General features: G+C 42.4%; 2 protein-coding genes across 5 annotated transcripts in view; both read right to left on the bottom strand.

Annotated features, from left to right (window-relative positions):
• The window catches only part of cfap65 (cilia and flagella associated protein 65), a 340,657-nt gene that overhangs the window by 85,751 nt on the left and 232,027 nt on the right, over positions 1 to 22,879 (bottom strand). For all 4 annotated transcript variants that reach the window (XM_022246076.2, XM_022246058.2, XM_022246112.2 and 1 more), the window contains exons 21-22: positions 21,027 to 21,192; positions 16,874 to 17,150 (exon numbers count right to left, since the gene is read on the bottom strand). In XM_022246076.2, the coding sequence (XP_022101768.2) occupies positions 16,874 to 17,150; positions 21,027 to 21,192 (443 nt within the window). The remainder of the gene's footprint in view (positions 1 to 16,873; positions 17,151 to 21,026; positions 21,193 to 22,879) is intronic.
• LOC147799586 (uncharacterized) lies at positions 8,749 to 16,867 on the bottom strand. The gene is made up of 2 exons (XM_087133886.1): positions 11,276 to 16,867; positions 8,749 to 10,759 (listed from the first exon to the last, which is right to left on the bottom strand). The coding sequence occupies exon 2, from the start codon at positions 10,720 to 10,722 to the stop codon at positions 8,809 to 8,811; it is 1,914 nt and encodes a 637-aa protein (XP_086990012.1). The 5' UTR covers positions 10,723 to 10,759; positions 11,276 to 16,867; the 3' UTR covers positions 8,749 to 8,808.

The raw sequence follows: 22,879 nt of genomic DNA, 5'->3' as shown, positions 1-22,879 counted from the left end.
CAAGTACAGCGTACTTAAGAGTAGGTCCGACTACCCATTGTAGATGGTCACTAGGTCTTTTGCAGGTAGTGCAAAATGTTTCAAGAGTTTAAGCATGTACAATTGCTTACCAGTCCTAGAAGTAATCTAGGAGAACCACTCGTCCCATCTTAGATCAGACTAGAGCACAAGTCCTGGAATTTTGAGTAAGCTGATTCATGGGTGGTACTTGCTTTTCAAAATACACCCTCACTACTGTGCACTTGTTTGGATACTGGCTTTAATGATTGGAGATAGACCACTCTTCAATTTGATGCAAATCACGCTGCATGTGGCTTGGTGTGGGAATGTTAGATGTTTCTACAAGTGTTATATCATCCACATACTTCCATCGATTACTAGAAACATTTGATGCTGCGTCATTGATCATGGACAGGAATGCCACTGGTCCTAGCCGTCAGTAGTTGTGCAGTAGTCACAGCGTTGAGTACTTCCTCCCACTGATGGTTAGTTACCCATCTTCCAAAGTCTCAGATACAAGAATCAGGAAGTGGTCTCATCACATGTATGACAACTTTATTTGGCTCAGGTTAATGCTTTGCTGGTTGTCACAGAATGCTGGTACAGTCACTCATGCTTACTGGTGAGGTAATCAGAGGTTTGTCATACTGTTCTAACATATTGGTCATTATCACGTCAAGAATTGCATCATTGCAAGTTAGTGAATCAATGACTTGCTTGAGGTCTTTATCCCGACACAGTGGAGTCTGTTGAAATCACCATGAAGAATGATACCTGCTGCTGGATAATGAGTACGAAGCTGGTCTGTGGTTTATGGTAAATGATTGAACAGTTTGTCAGTATGTGGGTTTGCTGTTAGGTTAACAAAAATTGCAGGTGCAGTGTATAACCTAACAGTCTCAAATCCTCCAATTTCAATATGATTTTGTACACACCCTAGGGGGTTAGGGTTAATGAGCTAATAGTGCGTGGTAACCTTTTGGTGGGGCTTGGATCCATACAACCTCAAGCTTTGGTGAAATGTTGATGTTTTAACAAGTTGAGCATAGAGATCAGTGTGTGTATATAGAGCAACGCCACTGCCTCTCTTGTCAGATCTGCTTTGTGTAAACATTTGAGAAACCCTGAATTCGGAGATGTCCATCTGGTAGGTGGGGAGAGATCTATGATTCAGCAACTATGGCCATGTCCACTATCAAGTTCAGTACGAGGGATCTGAATTCATCTATCTTATTGTTGAGAGATCAAGGACAGCAAATGAACACTGAGGGTAATCCTGGCTAATTATCAGTGCCATCCTTACTACTCTTTTTTGAGGTCTGCTCTTTTTACTGTATGCACCAGATCAGAAAAACGGACACTACGCAGTTGGTTGGTTGTTTCAGAGATAAATAGCTTTCTCCATGTGATTTTGCTCAGTATTTTCCGTTGTATGTACCGTCCTGCTCTACATCCACGCTTAGTGTGTTTGGAGATGCTCAAATTACAGAGTTTCCTTCTTATGTCCAAACTTACAGGTTTCCTGTTACCTTTCGTTATTGTTGCGGTCCTTGCTATAGACAACAGCATGTCTCTGGAATATTTAATAACAAGCCCCATTTCGATATCAAGGCATAGTACATAAATATACAAAATAACAACAAATGGAGGGTGCCAATTCACTGATACTAAAATAGTTGCCGAGTTCGTTGCCGAGGTAATAGTGACATTGGTTGATAAAATGAGGCACATAATGTACTTGTCAGTACAAATGATCCAGTAGAAGCTATGCAGACTCTCGGAAGATTCCACAAGCACTAGTAATCTCAGGGCTGCACTAAAAGATTCAAATTATGACAATTACTGAGGTACGACACGGAGTGAACTCAATTACTGGGCAGCCTGTATGGTGCACCCTCTTTAGAATGATGTAGTGTGTCTGTGTCCTGTATACCACTTAGCCTTTAACCTCATGGTATACGGGGTACAGATGCACTACATTATTCTGTGTTCCACTTACATTCGGGCGATGCTAAATAGTATGGAGAGGTTTTACTATGGCATACACTCACAAAAATTGATTGAGCATGTACGGCGTGTGTAAGTTATGACAGCGTAAGTTAGGAATCAGTGTGCCAAATCAACTGCTAACTTCTAGCAGATGGATGGAGTGCACCCCTTTCCAGAGGGTAATGTAACCTTTTTAAGAAATTTGTACATGTACCAGTGGATTTTGTTGCTGATTTCAGCTTCATGCCATATTTAGTGTTTTTTTTTCTGTGGGTAGTGCTTCCTCTGAGCGGCAATTTTTGGTGTCCCAGAGGAGGCTGAACTAAAGTTAATTGAGTCAATCAGTATCTTTTGATTAAAAAAAAATTAGAACATTTAAAGATTACAGAAATAGAAAACAATCATTTCCCGCTCCAAGGCTGATTGAATGACATCATTGCCAGAACAATACATATACACTGCCACAGTACATGCAGTATCACAAGCTTGCAATAGACCACGTTTTGTTCGATGTAGCTTGGCCCACAGGGCAAACACCATCTCAGTTCAAAGTAGAAATTAAAAGACACAGTCCCACCGTGTATTTCTTGAACTGAGAGAGTGTTTGCCCTGTCGGCCAAGCTACATCAAACACAACGTGATCTATTGCAAGCATTTAATACTGCATGTACTGTGTGCTATGTACACGTGCACTGTAGATGCATCGTTCATCCAATCAGCCTGGGAGCATGAACAGCCTACAGGTTATTTTTGGTGGGCAGGGAAACGCAGGATCGTTTTATTCATTTTGCGGTCACAATTAATGGGGTAAACATTAAATTTATGATGTTTTTGAGATGGTTACATATTTCTTGTTATCTTGAAGTACTTCACGCGAACTAATTGTTTTCTATTTCTGTAACCCTTTAACAAAACTTATTGTGCCCTATGATATGTCACACGGGCTGATTCAGATGAATAAACAAATGTGGAGATCAAACAGAATTACAAACATTTTTCAAGAATCTGCAGCCTGTGTTGTTTCACTTAGTGTATACCCTCACTTCATGTGCCAGCTGTGGAGACTATGCGTTGCCATTTGATTTTGAATGGTTAACCCTCAAAGGGGCAGGTTTTTTTAGTGCTTGAAAATGCTTTGCGACTGGATCCTATATGCTTACACAACGGACACTTAATTTGATGAGAAGTGGTCACTGGGTATCACTATACCTGTATTATGGTCTAGTTATCACAATCATTTCTTGATTGTTGAGATCAAAGGTATCACAACTACTTTGGAGAGATGGACATCAGACTCTATTCTTGTTTGCCCTTGATCTTTTGTATTCCAGTTGGAAAATGTGGAAAAAATTGAAGCTGTCTCAAGAATGGTGAAACAACATGCAAAAAAGAAAGCCTTGTTTAAAAGCTTTTTAAAAGGGCATTTCTCAATGAGAATAAAAATTAAATATTTTTGTAACAAGTATATTTAAAACTGACTAGGTGCCTTTTGACAATTATTGGCCTACTATGCGAAGGAGAGTTCCAGAGCAGTTTTATCCTCCAATACCTATACGACCCCCTTCTGCCGGGACTTCCCCCTATTTCTGGATCAATTCCCGTCTCCTCTGGGGACTCCTCTCAACTCCCCGGATTCCACACAACCCCGGGGAAAAGATCGCCAGACAACGAGGTTTCACAAAAGGGCCCCAGATTTTCCCTACCCAACCAAAAATTCTGAACAAATTTCTTAAGATTCCTCCAGAAGTAAATGGATCTAACTTTTGCCAGTCGGTTTTAATACGCTAAATTAGTCATGACTCACACGGCGGGGTTAACTGTAAATGGTTACAAAACGAAATGTGATTTAATTGAGCAAGCGAAATTGGACATACAGAGTCAAAGGCATCACATTTGCTTGGTGAGACAAACAAAATACGGAAATAAAGTTTATAAACTGCAGCAAATATTTATTCCAAGTGATATGATTACTTAATAAAATTTATAAAATATTAAATTTAGTTAAATCTATTTAACTAATTTTGCACAATTCGGTATTTTTGTCGATGTAACTTTTCATCCAAGGCGCTTGTTTGAAGGACATCACACGGTGGACTTCTTTTAGCTGTAAACCTGTAAACTTGCAGTAGTGTACAATGTATTTATGCTTGGTGTCTAAAGTTGCTACTAACTTGTCTATAGAAGTAACCCTTTCTCCGCTCGATGACAAATCATTCTGATAGTCCAACAGCCATTCGTTTGGTACTGAGCTGTTTTCAGGCGCTAGCGGGAAGTCGTTGTGTAAAAGTCATGTAAGTACTGTGGGTAATCGAGCTTGACTTCAAGCATGTAGCCTTTCGAAGCGCTGGGTGAAAGTCTTGCGATGTACTCGGGAGTAAACTTGTCCAATGCTTTCAACCACTGAAAATTCCTGATGGGTAACGGTTGACTCATGGCCCAGCCGTATAGATTATTTGCATCAGGGTACATTATGTGAGACATCGGTTTATTTGGATCATAGTCTTTTAAATCGGGATTATTGGCTTTGGTGTAACGTTTTGCCCCAAGGCTCGAGATGCCGCCTCTTTTAGCCCGTTCAAAAAGACATATGTCTGTCTGTTAATAACTCAAGTTGCACGCCTGAATGTTTCAATTAAGCATCCCACGATAGACCCCGCGATGTGTAATAATTGGCTGGGTCTAAACTGTAATTCTTTTTACACACCTGTCAAACATTTTCAAATACGCAGGCTAATAAAATGGTGTCCATTTGTACATAAAGATCGTGGTAGTCTCCAAGATTTTGACACCTAAACGTTTGCCATACACCTTGAGCTCTGGAATATTCTTCTTTGCTTACAGTCTGCTGCTTCAACGAGCTATAAAATGTGTCTCGAGTTGAGAGGCTGGTTTCTTCAAATCTATCGAAAGAATCTATACATTCGTATTGGTAAACACCCTTCTCTAAAAGCAAGTCTGTGTTGTTTGGAAATCTTTAACGGAGCAGGTTAAAATCGTTCAGGGAACAGTTTTTAAACAATCGATTGAGTGAAACTGCCATGAAATGAAACGAGTCTAGAAATCTAAGTTGGCCAAATGAGAAGGATATATAATTCTCGGTGTTTTTAGCAATGACGTTGATTTTACTACCGTTAAAAATGCGAGCCCCTAGCATGATCAAACGTGTGTCATATTTCTCCAAGTTGTGCAAGTTAACTGGAATACGTGTTTGCTTGGGCACAACTCGGAGTTTAAGATTGAAATTGGCATGTGCTGGGCCCCTGTACTTACTTGTGATGTGACAGTGATCGTGGACTTTGCGAAATTTATTGATGGGTTTCTCACAGCTCCTGCAGTTGTACTCTGTGAAACCATGGTCATTTTTTAAACTAACAGCCGCTTTTTCGTCTTTAGTCTTTGGCTCAGCTTGGATAGGACATTGACATTGTGATTCTTCGGTTGGATAAATCAGTTTTTCACAGATCCTGCAGACGTTACATTTGTTGTGGCGTTTCTGTAGCAAACAAGGTGCTTTGAATTGGCAAATGTTTGTTAATTGTGTGAACTTCTCGCAATAGCGTTTGTATGAAATGAATGGATGCGTCTTGGCCTCTGCATGACTGGTACATACACATCATATTGTACGACTGCGTACGAATAGCCGCACGGCCTGTGGCGTTGCGTTTTAATTGTGTTTAATGGTTCTTGTGGAAGACACTCTAAAACAGACTCAAAATCCGCGTTGATAACAAATGGTGCATCCTGTTTATTTTTATAGCTTTCAAACTTTAGAATATGTTGACCCTTTTGAGGTAATTCGGCGCCGTGTCCATTCCATGGCAATCTTCTTGGTGGTTGTCGCGATGTTGTTCTCTTTGAAAGTGTGATAGGCAATTAAAACACCAATAAGATTTACCGTTATGATTGCTGACGTCGCCCATTAACCGCGAAAAAATTTTAATCCAACAATAATGACTTGTTTCACCTTGGTTAAAATAAAGTAAATTGATTGGCTCGCCTATGTGTTTAGTCTTGTGGAGTACAAACACATCATCTTTCCTAGTGTAGCCAAATACGTTAATTGCTAAGTTGTTTTGCGATTCGATGCATGGAATCTGCAAAATCAGTGTAGGAAAGTCTATGTTAGTGAAATTTAAGCCGTCTGCTATCAAGTACCATTAGGTGCATTCATTGTTTATTTTGTAATTTGGGTTAGTTGCTAGCTGATGTTTGACATTGTATGAATATAAGCCTGGTGCAGCTCTTAATGCCCAGCAAATGTACTCCTGTTCTTTTTTTTTTTGAACGTCGACGATCGCTGTTTTAACCGCCAGTTCTTTAGGAAGTGGAATACAAGTCACTCCTACTGGGTTATACCGCACCACGTTGATGTAAAGTGTGACGATTTTATCAAACATCCCGCCATCTCTGTTCGTGAGCTTCGACGTCTTCTAAATATTTTGCTATTTGTTGTTTTAACGAGTTTTAACCTCACGTTCAGAAATGACGGTGTTATTTTTACTCGTAAACGTGAAAACACCTATTCTGGTTTCAACTTTTCCATTTTGAATTGGACCTTGATTGCAGTTTGCAACTTGTAATAGCCTATCTCTTTAAACTCGGTCAATGCTTTATCTTCGATGTACTTTTTGTAAAAATTGAAAAAGTGTACCAAGTCGTCTGCAAAGAAACTTGGCCTCAATTCTCAGTTTCGGTAGTTACCTTGAAAGCGTCTTATTCTTCTGATGTTTACCTCTGTGATAGATTCCGGTTTAATGTAGGCTTTAATCGCAGTAATGAGGTCTTTCCGTAGTATGTTACCCTTTGCGCCAGTGGCTGTAAAGGGGATGTTGTTGTCTTGAGCTATTTTTAAAAGCTGATGATACGACTGTTGCGTTAGATTTTTAAATTGTTGTTGGCTCGCTTGAATCATGCGTACTAATTCAGGCTTCGTATGTTGTTTGCATTTAGCTGGTGGGGGTAATGATATGTTATGTTGTTTGACAAAGTCAGAAAAAAATGGTTTTTTAAGTCGATTAAAACCCGATAACACAAGTTCACATTGTGATTAAGTTTGTGTATTCATGGTCTTATTTATATACAGGTAATTATAAATTTAATTTCAATTTTTATTGAAGCCTCTTTCTTCCGATTCAGGGAGAAATGGACCTTTTTCTTTTTCCGGAGAGTTGGGAAAATCTGGGGCCCATTTGTGAAATCTTGTCGTCTGGCAATCTTTACCCCTGGGGTTGTGTGGAATCCGAGGAGTTGAGAAGAGTCCCGGGGAGATGGGAATTGATCCGGAAGTAGGGGGAAGTCCCGGCAGACGGGGGTCGTATAGGTATAGGAGGGTAAAACTGCTCTGGAACTCTCCTCCGCATACTACTGGCCATGCCTTCAGCTCAGCTCATTATCGTTACCAGGATCTTTATCATTTTTAAATTTTCTGGTGTAATACAGTCCAACGTGGCTATACTAAACATCACCATAAAACATCAGGTATACAAAAACATGGCCCATTGCTTCTGTATTGCACTTTACCAAGCATTGAAAGTTTGCTTTAAATAGGCAAAACTGATGGTAATGACTCAAAAGGGCAAATCTCACGGCCAACATGCACCATAATCTGTATTTTTGGTGAGTCAGAATACATGTGTTTGAATGCACAGGTGGCAATGGACACCAGCCACTGTATAAATGCATTAATACATGTAACACAGGTGACTGTGATGTGGAAAATCTTGTTTCATGTTATCACTACAAAGCCTCAGGCAAGAATTTGTACCTTTGAAAAAGCAACAAAAAAAATATATATATATATATACACACACACACACGTATACATGTAGACACTGCAAATGGAGGGCATACTTTCCAAACTATCAGACGGAGGACTTCTCGTCCATGTGAGTGCAGCCTATAACACCGAGGACAACACTCACAAGTTTTTGGTTGTTTTGGCCGCTAAAATTTGAGTGCATTATTGGCCTACCACTATAGGGTTCTGCATCAATGTGGTATAATGTCTCGAGAGAATGGCTGGTGTGGCGTATCCTAGCTGAACTTGCCTACAACTTCATAGTGTTACGACAAAAGTCTTTGATGTTTCTCCAAGTACGGGTCTGCAGTGCCACAGTGCAAGCTGCTTCGATGTCCAGCTTGCCAGGAACTTTCCTCAACTGGAAGAATTTGCGCAGGCCTTCTTGGACGTCTGTCTTCTCCGCTGTAGTCCAGGGACGCCGCTTCACTCGTCTCGATGGCGGAGAGGGTTCCCTTGTTCGAGATGCAGCAGCAACACCAGGAAGCTGTCCTATTAATGTAGAGGCAAGAAAAGGACATTAGAAATGTAGGTGACACCTCAGCAGACAGCCTCACAGAGTGACAGACAGAGTGACAGACAGAGTGACAGACAGACAGACAGACAGACAGACAGACAGACAGACAGACAGACAGACAGACAGACAGACAGACAGACAGACAGACAGACCAAATCTTACCGTTTTTGACGGATCCATCGCAGGAGTCTTCACTGCTGTCACTGCTGTCCCCACTCTCGCTGCTGTCCTCTTCACTGGTGAAGCCTTCTGAGAGTAAACCCGAAATTGAGATCAATCAGTTAAAGCACACATACATGCACGGGTGTCTGGCAGTCTCTGCTTGGTGTTGAGATATGGGGGGGGGATGGACGGCCAAAATGGAACATTATTTTGGGAGTTCTTGACGCAAGATACATTTATGGGGGGGATTTTTGTCCCCCGTCTTTCTTTGTACTGGTCTGTTCTTCCGGGGGGGGGGAATTTAATAGGAAGAGAGGTATTCTTTCTGGCCCAGTACGATGCCCTACAAAATGGGAGTCTGGGTTGGGTTGACTTGGTTCGAAGCCAAGCGTTGGGTAGACGGAACATGGGAAACATGGTTTGAGTACAAGGTGCCCTTACCTCCAGTTACATGCAGATCATCCAAGGATTTGCCCTGCTGGGAAGACAGGTTGCCCCTCTCCAAACTCAGGAAAAGTCTGGACAGTTTGGTGATCCGCTGTACAGTATCTGGCAATTGGTAGTATTCGCGATGTACCCGCAGATCGTGGCCCATGAAGTTGGCTAGAGTTTCAAGCTGATGTTCCTTTAATGCAAGAATTTGCGATGCAGTTGCTACATGTTTACGGAGTTTGGTGGACCGGATGCTGGATGCATTGTCAAGGCCAGCCTTATCTGCATATGCCCTTAAACAGTCACTCCCTCGTATGTGGCCTCTCCCGCCATAACAACACCGTGCGAACAAGAAGTTGTTGTCTTGGGCTACTCCAGCTTCATGTCTCTTGGCGACAAGGGCACTCAACCACGCTACTGCCTCATTGCTTAGGAGCACGGGAACAGTTCTGCCTCTCTTGCCGACTATTTCGACAACACGGAACATCTTGCACAGCTGGCGCTCTAAATCACTCAACAGGCATTCCCCCTCCAGTTTGGCGGTGCTGTGCTTGTGGAAATCGTCAAGTTTCATTTTTGAAACCTCCCCCTGCCTTCTTTGGTTGAACATGATGAGGTGGCACAGACTGACCTCATTCAATTTCTGCCAAACTGGCCTGATTTGTCTGCCCCGAGCACCCTGCAGGAGTTGAAGTTCCCGGTTGCCAGCTTCATGAAGGAACGACGACAGGTGGACTACATCGGCATTTGTCGGGAGAATGGTGACTTTGTTGCGTTTTCCTTGGTACAGCGTTCTGTGTGCGTGTGTGGACACAAGGTCTCGCCAGTTCAATTCACACAACTGCAGAAACTCTTCCGCACGCTCCGCTTTGTGTTTTTGGCCGGACTCTAGGGCACTTCCTTTCAAGACGAGTGCACACTTCTTGACGGAATAACCAATCTTCAGCGCTAGTGACGGAACATCGTACAACTGTTTGTCTTCCCTGAAGCCGGCAATATCGTGGACGGCCTTCACAATATCAGACAGGTGGTGCGGATGGACAAATGATTCGAGTGATGCATTTGGTTGCTGGGTGTTCTTTCGGAGTTGTAGGACGAGTCGACCCAATTCACGCACCCTGTTACGGATGTAGCCATGCTGATCTACATCGTGCCCTAGTTTCATGTATTCACGCTTGGCCAATTCAACAATCAACGTGTCATTCTTGACTACCAAAGCCACATCATCTCTCTTCATTGGACTAAGAACCTGGTGTAACTGGAACGACACGCCAACAGGAGGAGGTTTCAACAAATCACTCTTGTGAGCGACCCGTCCACCCACACGAGCCCTCTTACCGGTGCTGTCAGTCTGTGGAGTGGGTGCTGGCTTCAAAGGGCACACGTGTCGCCACAAATCGGTACGCACATAATAGCCGTAACAATATACGCATGGTCCATACGCATCGGGAGATACCTTGCAATTTGGCCTGTACCCGACAACGAGCACACCACGACCTTTACGAAGAACCTGACAATTGTGCCTGTGATTGCCTATATTGCGAATTTTCAACAGAAGTTTCTTACGCACACCAGCGTTGGGCTCACCGGCGATCTCGATGACTTCTCTTTCTTCCTTGTGACATGACTGGAGATGACGGGGGAGCTTGGCCTGGGGTACATCGCAGTAAAAGCAGAAGTGTTTCTTGTCCCATTTCCTGCAGCCAACCTCATTACTGGTTTGCATTACGGTCACACCACAGTTCTGCTGGACGTCAGACGTGTCATCACTTGGAGCAACAGATGACGTAGGCCTACTGCTGGAACCGGTGGACGAATCAGCCATACTGTCCAAACGTCTCCACTTATGGTGAGCAGGTCAGCTGGCAAGAAAACAAATTGAACATTATTTTCATTAAGCCGCTTGTCTTCTTTTAATTTGGTATGGACTGGTGGTGGTGGTGGTGGTGGGGGGGGGGGAACAGGTATCGGGGCTCCCAAGAGCCACATCCACCCAAAACCCTCACCCTGAACTAACATTTTAAACACAATTAGGCCTAGAACCACCACATATGGACGACAGAGAGGTCTTCACTTGCGGCTGGAAAAATGTGTTGAAGGAACCTGTTCAACTGGATTATGTGATTGAGCTTTTCGGACTGCATACGTATACCTATTCCACTGGCACATTCACTCGAACAGCGGTGCAAGATCTACATTAGCCTATCGACAAAATTGGGGGGGGGTGGATAGCAGCCACACTTTAACCACGCTCTAACTAATAGCATGGTACTATAGCCAGCACTGGGGCCCATGTATTTAATGATGTAGTAAACCGTACCAAGATAGGGTCTGGTCATGCTCAACATTCTACTTCAAATGAAATCGTTTTTACTCACCATATTTTCCACTAGAAGACACCTACATCTCAGAACGGCTACAGAAGTCCACAGGCGTGATGGCAAGGTGACGCTATGATGCTTTTCGACAGTTTGGAGGCTTTTATATTTGTTGGGGGTTATGCGTCCCCGGCACTTGGCGACGTTTATTGTGCTCACCAATGCGGATCGGACAGGGTAGCAAGAGAGCTAGGGAGGGCGCTATTCCATCCAGGGATGCGCCGAAACTGTCCATTTCGAGCGGGTGTTTTTAAACACCCGGCGTGTTAAATGCGTACACCGAGGACGGCTTCCAAATGCCTTGAAATTTCGCTGACCCTCATAAATGCTCACTGCGGCCTCAAATTTCACCTTATTGCGAACTGAGGACGTCCTCGATTTACAATCCGACCTCGATTCGTGACTGTGTTAATACATAGAAGAGCTCCGTCTGCACCTTTCACAAGTACACACACACACACACACACACACACACACACAGACGAATAACTTTTTGCAAGTTTAACTGTCAGAAATATTTGTTAAATATTTTGTGAGTTTCGATCGTTTTCAACAGCACTTCCTGACTTTATGTATTAGTCATGTACAATTGTTACTCTGGTGTTTCAGAATGATTACTAGCCCATCCATTAGAGTTCCAATTTAGCAGTGCAAATCAATTAAATTGTAATGCATAGGCCACCCCCCCAAAAAAAATAGTTATACTTCCTATTACATGCCTCTCAAAAAAGGGTCGGTAGGTCAGACAAATATTTTTGGGGTCAATATTTTTATGCTGATGGAATGGCATGCATGGGAGCAAAAGCTACATGTACATGTACCAAAAATTGCCCCAAATGGGATAACTTGCCTCAATCTATGTCACCATTTCTACGGTTGACAATTCATAAGAATTATGGACAATTTACACCACTATGCACAACGCAAGTCAGGTAATCACAACCGCATTGCATGGTAAGCATGCGTGATGCATCCAGATGGGTGGGCAATAAACCTCATGCTGCAGCAGGCAATTTTGCAGAAGCACGTTCAGTTCAAGTACAGGCAAAACAACCTAAAATTTAACTTGTGAACCGACAAAACACACACTGACAACAGAGAAAGTTCTGTGAATTAACTTGCAGAGATCTTCTTGCAATGTCAACTTTTTTTATGTCCACCTGTAGGGTTGCTTGGGTATATGGCTGGAGTATAGTGTACAGACACCATTAGTATACACTGGTTGCCAGATTTCCAGCGCAGCATTGCTTTAATGCATTGAGCTTTGTACACGTTTTCACCAATGTGACAGTGAAACGTGAAGGCAACTCGTGAATATAACAGAAATGCAAATGTTAGCAGGAAAACATATAAATAAAACGTTTTAACGTGAAGGGGTTGCTCAGAGGTGATTTGTAAAGACTGAAAAGACAACAGAATTCATTTCCTTTTTTTTCATTGAATACAAATTTCTGTGAAGCAAACTCCTCCCCACATTAGTATGGGTTGGGTCTCCTAGTGACACTTGCCCCTGCCCAGCCTACATATGCAAATTTCCCATGTGCCTATTACAATTTGCTGAAAAGACTTGATTATGCATTCTGCCCCTTGACCCTCCACAATGCACTGTGATCCCGCCGCTATGTTTGTCCTTTTCGAAGCGGTGAAAACCACTGGAGCCAAAGTGGGGAAGGATGGGCTGGGAGCAGCTGGGCAGGGGTAAGTATCACTAGGAGACTCGACCCACACTAATGTGGGGAAGGAGTCTCCTGCGTTCACATACCCCTGCCCAGTCTACATATGCAGAGTGTCACCGTACCCTGGAGGTGGGTCGGCGACGGGAGTGTAGCTACTAATAGAAACATAAGGCGAGCGTTGACACTCACTAGAAGAAACCCCTAGGTTGAAGTATCCACCGTCCGGTCCGGAACAGTGCTGGACATTGTCTGGACCACCAAGCAAAAGGTTGCTGTGCCATGAGATGTTTCGCTCTGCAAAACATCTTTCAGGTAACACTCGGTGAAGGCGGAGGGAGATTTCCAGCAAGCCACCTGGCAGATTTGAGTTAGAGGAACTCCTCTGCAGTACGACCAGGATGCAGAGGCAGCCCAAACGTCATGGGCCCTGACTTGAGATCGGGTCATCTCATCATGTTGTGCTGGCAAGTCTCAGCTTTTGAAGATAATGGCCGAGACCGTCCATCAGGCAATAATGTCCTCTGACACCGGGTGAAAAAGGGTTTCGTTGCTGGGTATTAGATTCTTGGCAATGCTCAGCCCTGGCAAGATATTACTTGAGAGTCCAAACCAGACACCATCTCTTGCACAGAGTCATCTCCTGAAAATGAGGCTGTGTCAGGAACAAATATGTTGGGAGACCAGAAGGTATCTGGTTTTGCATCAGGAACCCGATGGTTGGGGCAAAAGGAACCCTGTGTGGCTCCCAGCAGCTGTGCCCATCGGCAATCGACAGGGCATGTAGCTCGCTACCTCGTCTCGATGTAACAACCGTGAGGAGACCGCCAGCCTGTGAGGAGGAGTGTTAGCCTGATCCTGAGATGCAGGTCAGACACATCAGCCATTGGTTTGAAAAAGGGAGGACTGGCAAGAACTTGAGGAAAGCTTCTGAGGTCCAAGGATAAGACGAGGCGTTTGATGTGGGGATGCCCAACAAACATCCCTTAAAGGGGAAATAGGATAGCAGTGTGGTCGGAAAGAGTCGAGCCACCGCTGAAGCCTGAGTGGACAGCTGGCAAGGCTGACAAGTAGTTGTGGATGGCAGTAACCTGGAGGCCTGAGTGAAAACAGATACATGAAAAAGCCTTCGACGGAACTCACAGGATCTTCGATTGAAGAAACATCGTGGTCGTTACACCCTCTAGTAAAATGTAGTTGACTGATGTAAGTCTTGTGAGTGGACAGCTGTTGACCCTGGGCCGAACTAGACGCAGCATCTGCAGAAGAACCAGATGCCCTGAAAAGTCATTGGACAATGTCCAGCGTGTCAAGTGAAGACTCTCCGGTGGTGGGTGAAGGATCTCTGATTTAGGCTGACAGAGGAGGTCCTCTCTGACCAGAAGGACCAGCAGCTGTTGTACCAGGAGTCTCGTCTGTCTTTGAAACCACAGTTGGCAAGGCCAGAGCGGGGCAATGAGGAGGATCGGACATAGCTCCATTCTATCTTGGACAGGACCCATGGGATGAGGGAGATTGGAAGGAAGATGTATGCCACAGGGCCGGACCAGTCGATCTGTAGGGCATCTGTCACCCCCACTCGGGGGCGAGGGAACCTGAAGCAGATCATTGGAAGGTGGGTATTGTTGACGAGAGTGAAGAGGTCGGATTGAGGACGCTCAATCTCCACGAAAATCTGGCTGACAACATTCGGATAAAAAGTCCACTCTGTCGGTCGGACAGCATCCAAGAAAGTGCATCTGCTGTGCTGTTTTCCACTATGTGGACAGCTTCAAGGCTGATCCCCTGATTGATTGTCCACATGAAGAGCTGCCATGCAAGGGTGCATGAGTTAAGGACGAGTGCCACCCTGACGATTGATGTACACCACTGTCGTTGAGATGTTTCTCTGGACTAGAGTGAACAGCCTATTATGTGCTGTCGAAAGCGATGAAAGCTTTGAACACCTCTTGGAGTTCTAACACATTGATATGTTTGCCTTGAGAGGCAGTGTCCTAGACCCCGGAGGCATGGAGTGGAGAGAGGCTTCCCTCTGTATAGCAATGCATCCGTCATCACTGTCACATGTGGACTTGGAGGGGCAAAAGTAAGGCCTGCCCACATGCAAAAAAGCTGAAATATTTGCTAAGAAATGAATAATAAGCCTTGTTACATTGTACTGTGTTCGAAGTGGCCTTTTGTATCCTTGAGTTAGAGGATTACGGTCATATCATAACATGCATGGGAATAACGTCATTCTGCATACATTGCAAAAATAGAAAAGCTGCGGGTAAGGAGCGTCCACAGACACTCCATGAGTAAGGATCAAGATTTACTACACCTCATAAATATTCATGAGCAAATTGGAGCACGTCATTGGCTTCTTCCAACTCGCGTCTTGGAAGTAGAAATAATACGCAACCAGGTGGCGTCATAGCAGTGAGTATCCACCTCGCTGCTGTGCGGTAGTTTTCCTGATAGCATAAAAAAATCCCTCTGGAACTCACCACATAAATATGTAGTCTGTGTCATGAAATCTTTACATCAATCAGTGCAGTTGCACCCGGATAAGTTAAAAAATTGTTATAGAATGAATTTATTAAGTGCAAAAAATAAAATGAATGGGTGTTTGTGTAATGGATGGACTGACAAAGCCAGAAATTAAGCTGGAAGTAGCAAGCGGTACTGGATAGGGGGCTTACAGGTAATGCCTTACCGTTCTTCAGTGTAAAGTCCGTTTTTTTCACAGCAAGTCTGTCGTTGCAAAGCGGCCGAAAAGTTTGCGAACTGCACGCCCGTGAGCACTCAAGTGCACAACGAGTTGATGAGCTGGCCCAGCGGGGGCTATTGTTGGAGAGAAACTATGTCACGAGACACAGAGACATTTACAGACTGCGTTTTTTCTGTGGACTGGACGATGGTGGAAAACACGATCGAATTTGAGATACTTTTACTGATTGTGTTCTTTCCACAGACCAGGTGATGTTGGAATAAAATTACCAACTCGGAGAAACATTCACATATTACGTTTTTTCCACGAATTTTAATACAGTAGACTCTCGTTATTATGAAATCAGCCATAACAAAATTCTGGTTGTAACAAAAACAAGTCCCGGTGAAAATGTACACGTTTCTATGGGGGAAAAAAATCTGTTACAGCGCAATTGCATTGTACAAAATTCCTGTTACAACGAATGATTTTCATGAGCCCACTGCCTGAAAAACCATTGTTGACGACCCATTTATAATAAGCATTTACGAATCGTGGTGGTGAAAACACATGCGCAGTGCATCACACTGGTTCCGCCTGGCCAAACTGATGCCAAAGAAGGCATGAGGGAAATGCGGCAACCAGTCCCATGTACAATTCCTGCCAAAAGGGGTTGCGAATGTTCCACTACATGTACATGAACATGGTACACAAATGCAGCTCTACAGCCACAAGTCGAAAAAACACTGCCATCACGAATTTTTCTGCAGGTTCATTCACAAAAATTGATCTCATGTCTATGTTTTTGTTTTCTGTATTCATGTATTTAATTTGAAGATGTACACCTCGTACTTGAAATGGGCGGTTTCCACAAAATTTCTAGCTGTAGCACGAGGCTAATTTGTGAACCTGTATTAAAGGAATCTGTATGACGGTCCATTATTCTACCTCTACATCATGAATTTTGAGTTGTACTTCACGCGAATGCGATGTGAAGTAAAATAACGTCATATTTACGTCATTGTGGAGGGTCAAGAGGCACAATGCATAAGTCTTTTCAGCGAATTGCAATAGGCACATGGGAAATTTGCAAATGTAGGCTGAGCAGGTGTATGTGAACACAGGAGACATATTTTTTGGGGGGCAATATTGCATGCGATTTTTAAGTGATGACTAAAGGACATTTCATGAGAAACTTTATTTCCTTTCACACGTCAATGTTCAACTGTAACTTACTTGTCCAAAGAAAACAAGCTCCACACCCTTGCTTTACTAATGCCACTGGCACTGCCATAACATCTAGCATCAGTCACCTTCAAAGTGGGATAAACCCCAACAACACTGACAGTGCAAAGCTTCTGCTTGTCTTGTGATAAGGGATGACCTGTTGGTGACATAAGCTGATAGGACAGGTGGAACGTGTAAGAAATACGCTGCAGAGGACGTATGGTGGTATGGACCATGTGACGGGACCGGGCAGGTAGAACTCCTTTGCACACATCCAGCTCAAGTGCTGACAATATCAAAGTAAGAAATAATAGACAAAGCAATCAGAAACATGTGATGTAGTTAACATATTGTGAATTTTTAAAATGTCTTAACCACATGCTGCTGGGTGCTTTTCAAAGTGCAGTGCACACATACGGGCAATTTTCAAGATTTTCAGTTTTCAAAATTCTTTACAAATTTATCATTTCATTTAATAGATATTTACACCCACACAGATGACACTTTAGTGGCTACTCTAAGCTGACAGGGATCTTCATTGACTCCTGAATATTTCAGCCAGGCCTGGCGCCCTGTAAAGAGAGCCCAGAATTGTGAGGTGTTGCATAATTTTCTTTGTTCCCGGTGAATGCGAGTGGCATCTTTTCAAATGCGGCTGGATTAGCATGCAGCGGTGCTGTGTCACTCATCAATGGGGCCATAGAACACTCTGTTTGCAGTGCTAATCCGCGGGCGTGCTATGCCCAAAACAGTGGTAAACTGTTTAAAAACAGTAACAGATTACCTCCGAAAAATGCAAGCAAAAAAATAATGGCAATTCCCAGCAGCAGGTCTTTTGTTCCGAGTACAGTCTTTTGTTACACAAACCAGCTCTTTTGTCCCATTTTGGGCAACCCATGGTGCTTGCAATGGGGTTCCCTGGTAGTAAGTGTTTAACAATAGATTCTGTTTCCTGATCAGATTACAGCATGCCTAGAAAGTATAGCAACAGAACAGACTATCTATATGGGTATGTTTGAATTTCGTTGCTAAGAGAAAATTGCATAAGTGAGAATGGATCTGAAAAATGAAGGACCGGCATATCCAAGGATTTATACTATGCAACACCACAATAACGAATTCTACTTCAAGACCACATTGCATTGGGTACTTGGAGTAATAACAATATCAAAGCATTTATAAGGTGCACAGTATTTAACAATCTGCAATTCAAAGGTGCTGATATATTATCTTATCCCTTATCATTGGGCTCACATCATTTGAACATTCCTGAAACCATCTCAGCTCCCTAGGGAGTATACTAGCCCAATGCTGCCATTGTATTATCTTTGCTTCAAAATTTTTGCTTGAGGTAACTTTTGAAGTTTGTTGAACAACCAAAGTGTTGCCATGAAAACGTATACAAAACATATGGGAAAATTTAAATATTCCAAATTGTATAATAAAAAAGGTGATGACGTCATGATGATGTAGTGACTTGGCATACATCCTCAGGTGGTAGTCTACAGGTTTGAAGGAAATCAGCCCAAAGCAAGTATCGAAAGTCGTGTATAGAATGACTCCATATTATGTCAATAGCAAAAATTTGAAAAAGAAAAATAACGAGAGGATCTATGTCTATTTGCAGCAGAACAAAGGGCTTTTTTGCTTTACAATGAAAATGTCATCGTCGTGATTGCATATCTGCAAAGTTTCATCCCACTGGGACATGTACTTTTAAAGATATAGGGCTTTAAAGGATGCACCTTTCATGTCACGTGACTTATCGACTGTCATTATCCCATGAGGTCAATTTTTGTCTATCACACACTCCCTTCAAAATATCTGCAAAGTTTCAACCCTTTAGTAATTGAACTTCCAGACATATAAAGCTTTAAATGTTGCACCTTTAATATCACGTGACATTTCGACTAATGACGTCATCATTCTATGACGTCAAGTTTCATCTATCACACATCCCCTTCCAGATATATGCAAAGTTTCAACACGCTGCCACGTGTACTTCCAGAGATATTAAGCTTTAAATGATGCACCATTAACATCATGTGACGTTTCAACTGATGACGTCAATATTTCAGGACGTCAATTTTCGTCTATCACACATCCCCATCCAGATATTGGCAAACTGTCAAACAGCTGTGACCTTAAGGAGATACAAAGCTTGAAAGGATGCACATTTTATGTCACGTGACTTGTCAACTGATGACGTCATCATTCCATGAAGTCAATTTTTATCTATCACACATCCCCCTCCAGATATCTGCTAAGTTTCAACCTGCTGGGACATGTACCTTTGGAGATATACGGCTTGAAAGGATGCTTATTTCATGTCACGTGACCTGTCAACTGATCAAGTCATCATCCCATGAGGTCAATTTGTGTGTATCACACATCCCCTTCCAGATATCTGCTAAGTTTCAACCCACTGTGACATGTACCTTTGGAAATATAGGGCTTTAAATGATGGATCTTTAATGTCACGTGACTTGTCTGCTGATGGCATTGTCATCACGTGAGGTCAATTTCCGTTTGTAAACTTTCCCTTGCTAACTACCTGCAAGGTCTCAAACCAATCAGACATGTAAAATACAATATACAAAACAAAACATTAATGTTGTTGCAGAAAAGGCACAAATTAGACATTTTATACATTTGTCCCTGTTGGCGTTCCATACAGTGCAATCTGCTCTCAGCAGCAAGTGCTTGGCATTTTGACAGGTCCTGAGTATATGACCTACGCACTATGCATCATCTATGTTGCAGGCAGATATTGGGCGTCTATGCACACAGTAGCCAATGCACAGTATGCAAATGGGATATTCGAGTTGGCAGTTTATATGGTAAGGGGGTTTTGTCGCTTCATGTGTGTGAAGAAGTACACCAGTTATGCACTTCATGCAGCTGACTCCAATGTTTTAGCTATCATCTTGTAGACAATTCAGGCTTATATCTCATACGGTTGATTTTTTACCGAGTTTTGAAGAATACAAGAAGTTTTTATTGTAACTTCCAGTCTGATGACGTCATCAGCCCCAAACCCGTTGACTGTGTAAAGATGATCATCTACATAAATTTTCAGACGATTCTGTCAAACTTTGCCATAGACCTCTATTCAAAATTCATTTTTCAGAATTTTTAAACTGTCGCTAGAGGGCGCTCGACAATTAGGTGACGTCATCAGTAGATGATTTGAAGAATAATATACCCCAACAGACTAACACTGTTGAAAACAACTTCATAACTATTACCAATTTTAAACAATAAGACCACTTCCGGTTTCGGCTAGAAGAAAGGGTCACGTGATTTGGCCCACAGGAGATGAATTCAAGACCACATTTTATCCTGCAACTTGCTGCAAAAAGAATGTTGCAGGAGGCCACGGTTGATTTTATATGGATTTTTATAATTCTAATGGAATATTTAATGTTATAAATATTCAAAATATAATAATAAATCACTTGATGACATCATCACGACGTAAATATTTCCATATTATCTTCCTTTTATAGTCAGTGCTTGCTGTAACTTTGACGACAATCAAAGTTACTGAAGTACCAAAATAGTGCCTCGAAAATGTGCACAAAGTGAATGGGCTGAAATAAATATTGAAAAATCAATAATACATCACTCGATAATGTCATCATGACGTCATGCTTCGGCACACATTTATGCAATAATGACAATGCCTATGCCAACTTTGAATTCTGTGCGACAAAGATTAATGGCAAAAAAGCTGTACAGGAAAAACTCATCAAAGTCTATGGGCTTTCGGCCCAAAAAGAACCCCCCCAAAAAAATCCTGACGAACAAATAGGCTTTTTCACAAAATTGCAAAAAAGTCAAAAAGACAAAAAATCTTAAAACAAAAGCTGTTTTGGCTGGTGACCGAACCCCTCCCCCAAAAAATTGATGAAAAGAATGCCTTTTCTGCAACTTGCGAAGAAGAAAAAAACAGCACCCCCCCATCTTAAGAAAAACAAATGCTGTTTCGGCCGGTGTTCGAAACGGCAAATAACTGCGAATTATAGTAACTGCAGCAAGACCCAAAGATTACGCAGGATCATTGAAAATTAATTCATCATAAATAACAGGCCCGTTGTGTGGAAAATATGCAAATGACTTTCTATAATGTCCAATCCATACATGTGTAAAATAATCTTACCCAATGCATCTTGCTGACAAGCTTCCTGTGCACAACTTCCCTGTAATTCTTGATCTACGAATAGCTGGTAGTGAAGATTACATTTACTGTTGTTGAGGATGACCAGATCACGATTGACTGTCTTGCCAATGACAACATCTGACAGATCAATAGTTGATTCTTCTGCCTGCATAATAAAAGAAGGTCAGAGACTTAAAGTATACGTGCTCTGAATATTTCTCACTTTTTGTGTATCTTCATTATAGTCTTTTTCAATTTACGAAAACTGTTTGAAATCCTTTTGGGATGAAGTGTATGGACAACACAGTTGTTGCAAGCTTTCCCAGACAAGTGGGGGTACTGTTGTTGTGATGTAAATCAGGGAAGAAACTGTTCAGTTCACATATTTTCACATTCAAATTTGGACTCTGAATTTGGTCTTTTAAGAAACATCTGAGAAAGGTTGCTTGCTGCCGTATAATTAAATGATTAAAAAGTGGCAAAGAAACCAACATTTTTTGTGCACAAATAAATCAACACTGAAGTTTTGTGCCCAGATAACATCAACGTTTTGCTCATGAATATGGAAATTAAACAAAGGCAACAAAATCCGGTTCATAAGTGTGACGTCACTTCAGTTTAAACCATGCCCACTGCACTTGCCCTGCGCATAGAGTTACATGCATCGACCGCTGTTTACATGGAACCATGGCACAGGAAATTAATGCACAATTTCAGCGATCTTCTAATGAGAACCTGCAAATCTTGGTGTGTCCACATGTATGATGAAGTCACTTACGAGCCAGATACAGACTGAAATAGCAAAAACTGAAATGAGGTTAAATGAAACACAAAAATGCTCTGTAGTGAATTAACTGCATTGCATGGTCACTTTAAATGCTTTGGACTATGAGTTCAGTTTTGTGTCGGTAAGTAGGAGGATGATGAAATCAGCAAAGTCAATCTTCAGGTTAGTTGGTTTGTTGGCAGGTTTATTATCCACAAATCATAGCAAGAAGGCCCAATCGCATGTGAATTTACAGTGTTAACCACTTCCTGCTGGGTGCCCAGTTTCGGGCACCGTGCGTTTATATGCAGAGCCGGGGTGCCCGGTTTCAGACAAAAGAGCTGGTCTGTATAACAAAAGACCTGCTGCTGGGAACTGCTGTAATTTTTTGACTTTCATTTTTTGAAGGTAATCCAGCACTGTTTTGCAACAGTATACCACTGTTTTGGGCATAGCCCGCCTGCGGATTAGCACTGCAGACAAAAGTGCTCCAGGGCACCATTGATGAACGACACAGTGCCACCTCTCGCTAATCCAGCTGCATATAAAAAGACACTACTGGCATTCACCGGAACAAAGGAAATTACCGAACACCCCACAATTCTGGGCCCTCTATTACAGGGCTGAAGGCTTGGCTGAAATACTCGGGCATCAATGAAGGTTGCCTGTCAGATTACAGTAGCCACCAGACAGTCGTTCATGTGGGTGTAAATGTCCAGTGAATGAACATATGAATTTTTGATGAATTTTGAAAATGGAAAATCTTGAAATGGTCCCTGCATCTTGTCCCGCTCAAGAAAAATCCAGGAGGTGGTTAATTAGCTGTTTCGGCAAGTCAGCCGAAACAGCTATTGCTTTTTTGATTATTATTTTTTTAAAGTTCTTTTTCAGACCAATTCTTTTGACCAGTCGACTTTGGCAGTTTACTAAATCTGATCGACTTCAAACTTGGCAGACCTTTGGACAATTATCCATGGATGGTCCGGGAAGAAATTTGTCACATGATTTCTTTTTGAATTTCGAATATTTAATTTTTTTCCCATAGGGTTTGTATACGCTTTTTTCCATCAATCGACTTTGGCAGTTA

The sequence above is a fragment of the Acanthaster planci genome, linkage group LG03 (assembly GCF_054643075.1).
Source record: "Acanthaster planci isolate LZ-2023a linkage group LG03, COTS_SCS, whole genome shotgun sequence".
Lineage (NCBI taxonomy): Eukaryota > Metazoa > Echinodermata > Asteroidea > Valvatida > Acanthasteridae > Acanthaster > Acanthaster planci.
Note: the sequence above shows the minus strand (reverse complement) of the source record. Positions and strands in the feature narration are given on the sequence as shown.

What these genes read in the sequence shown, in the direction of transcription:
- LOC147799586 (XM_087133886.1), bottom strand. Translation starts at nt 10,722, where the DNA reads ATGGCTGATTCGTCCACCGGTTCCAGCAGTAGGCCTACGTCATCTGTT.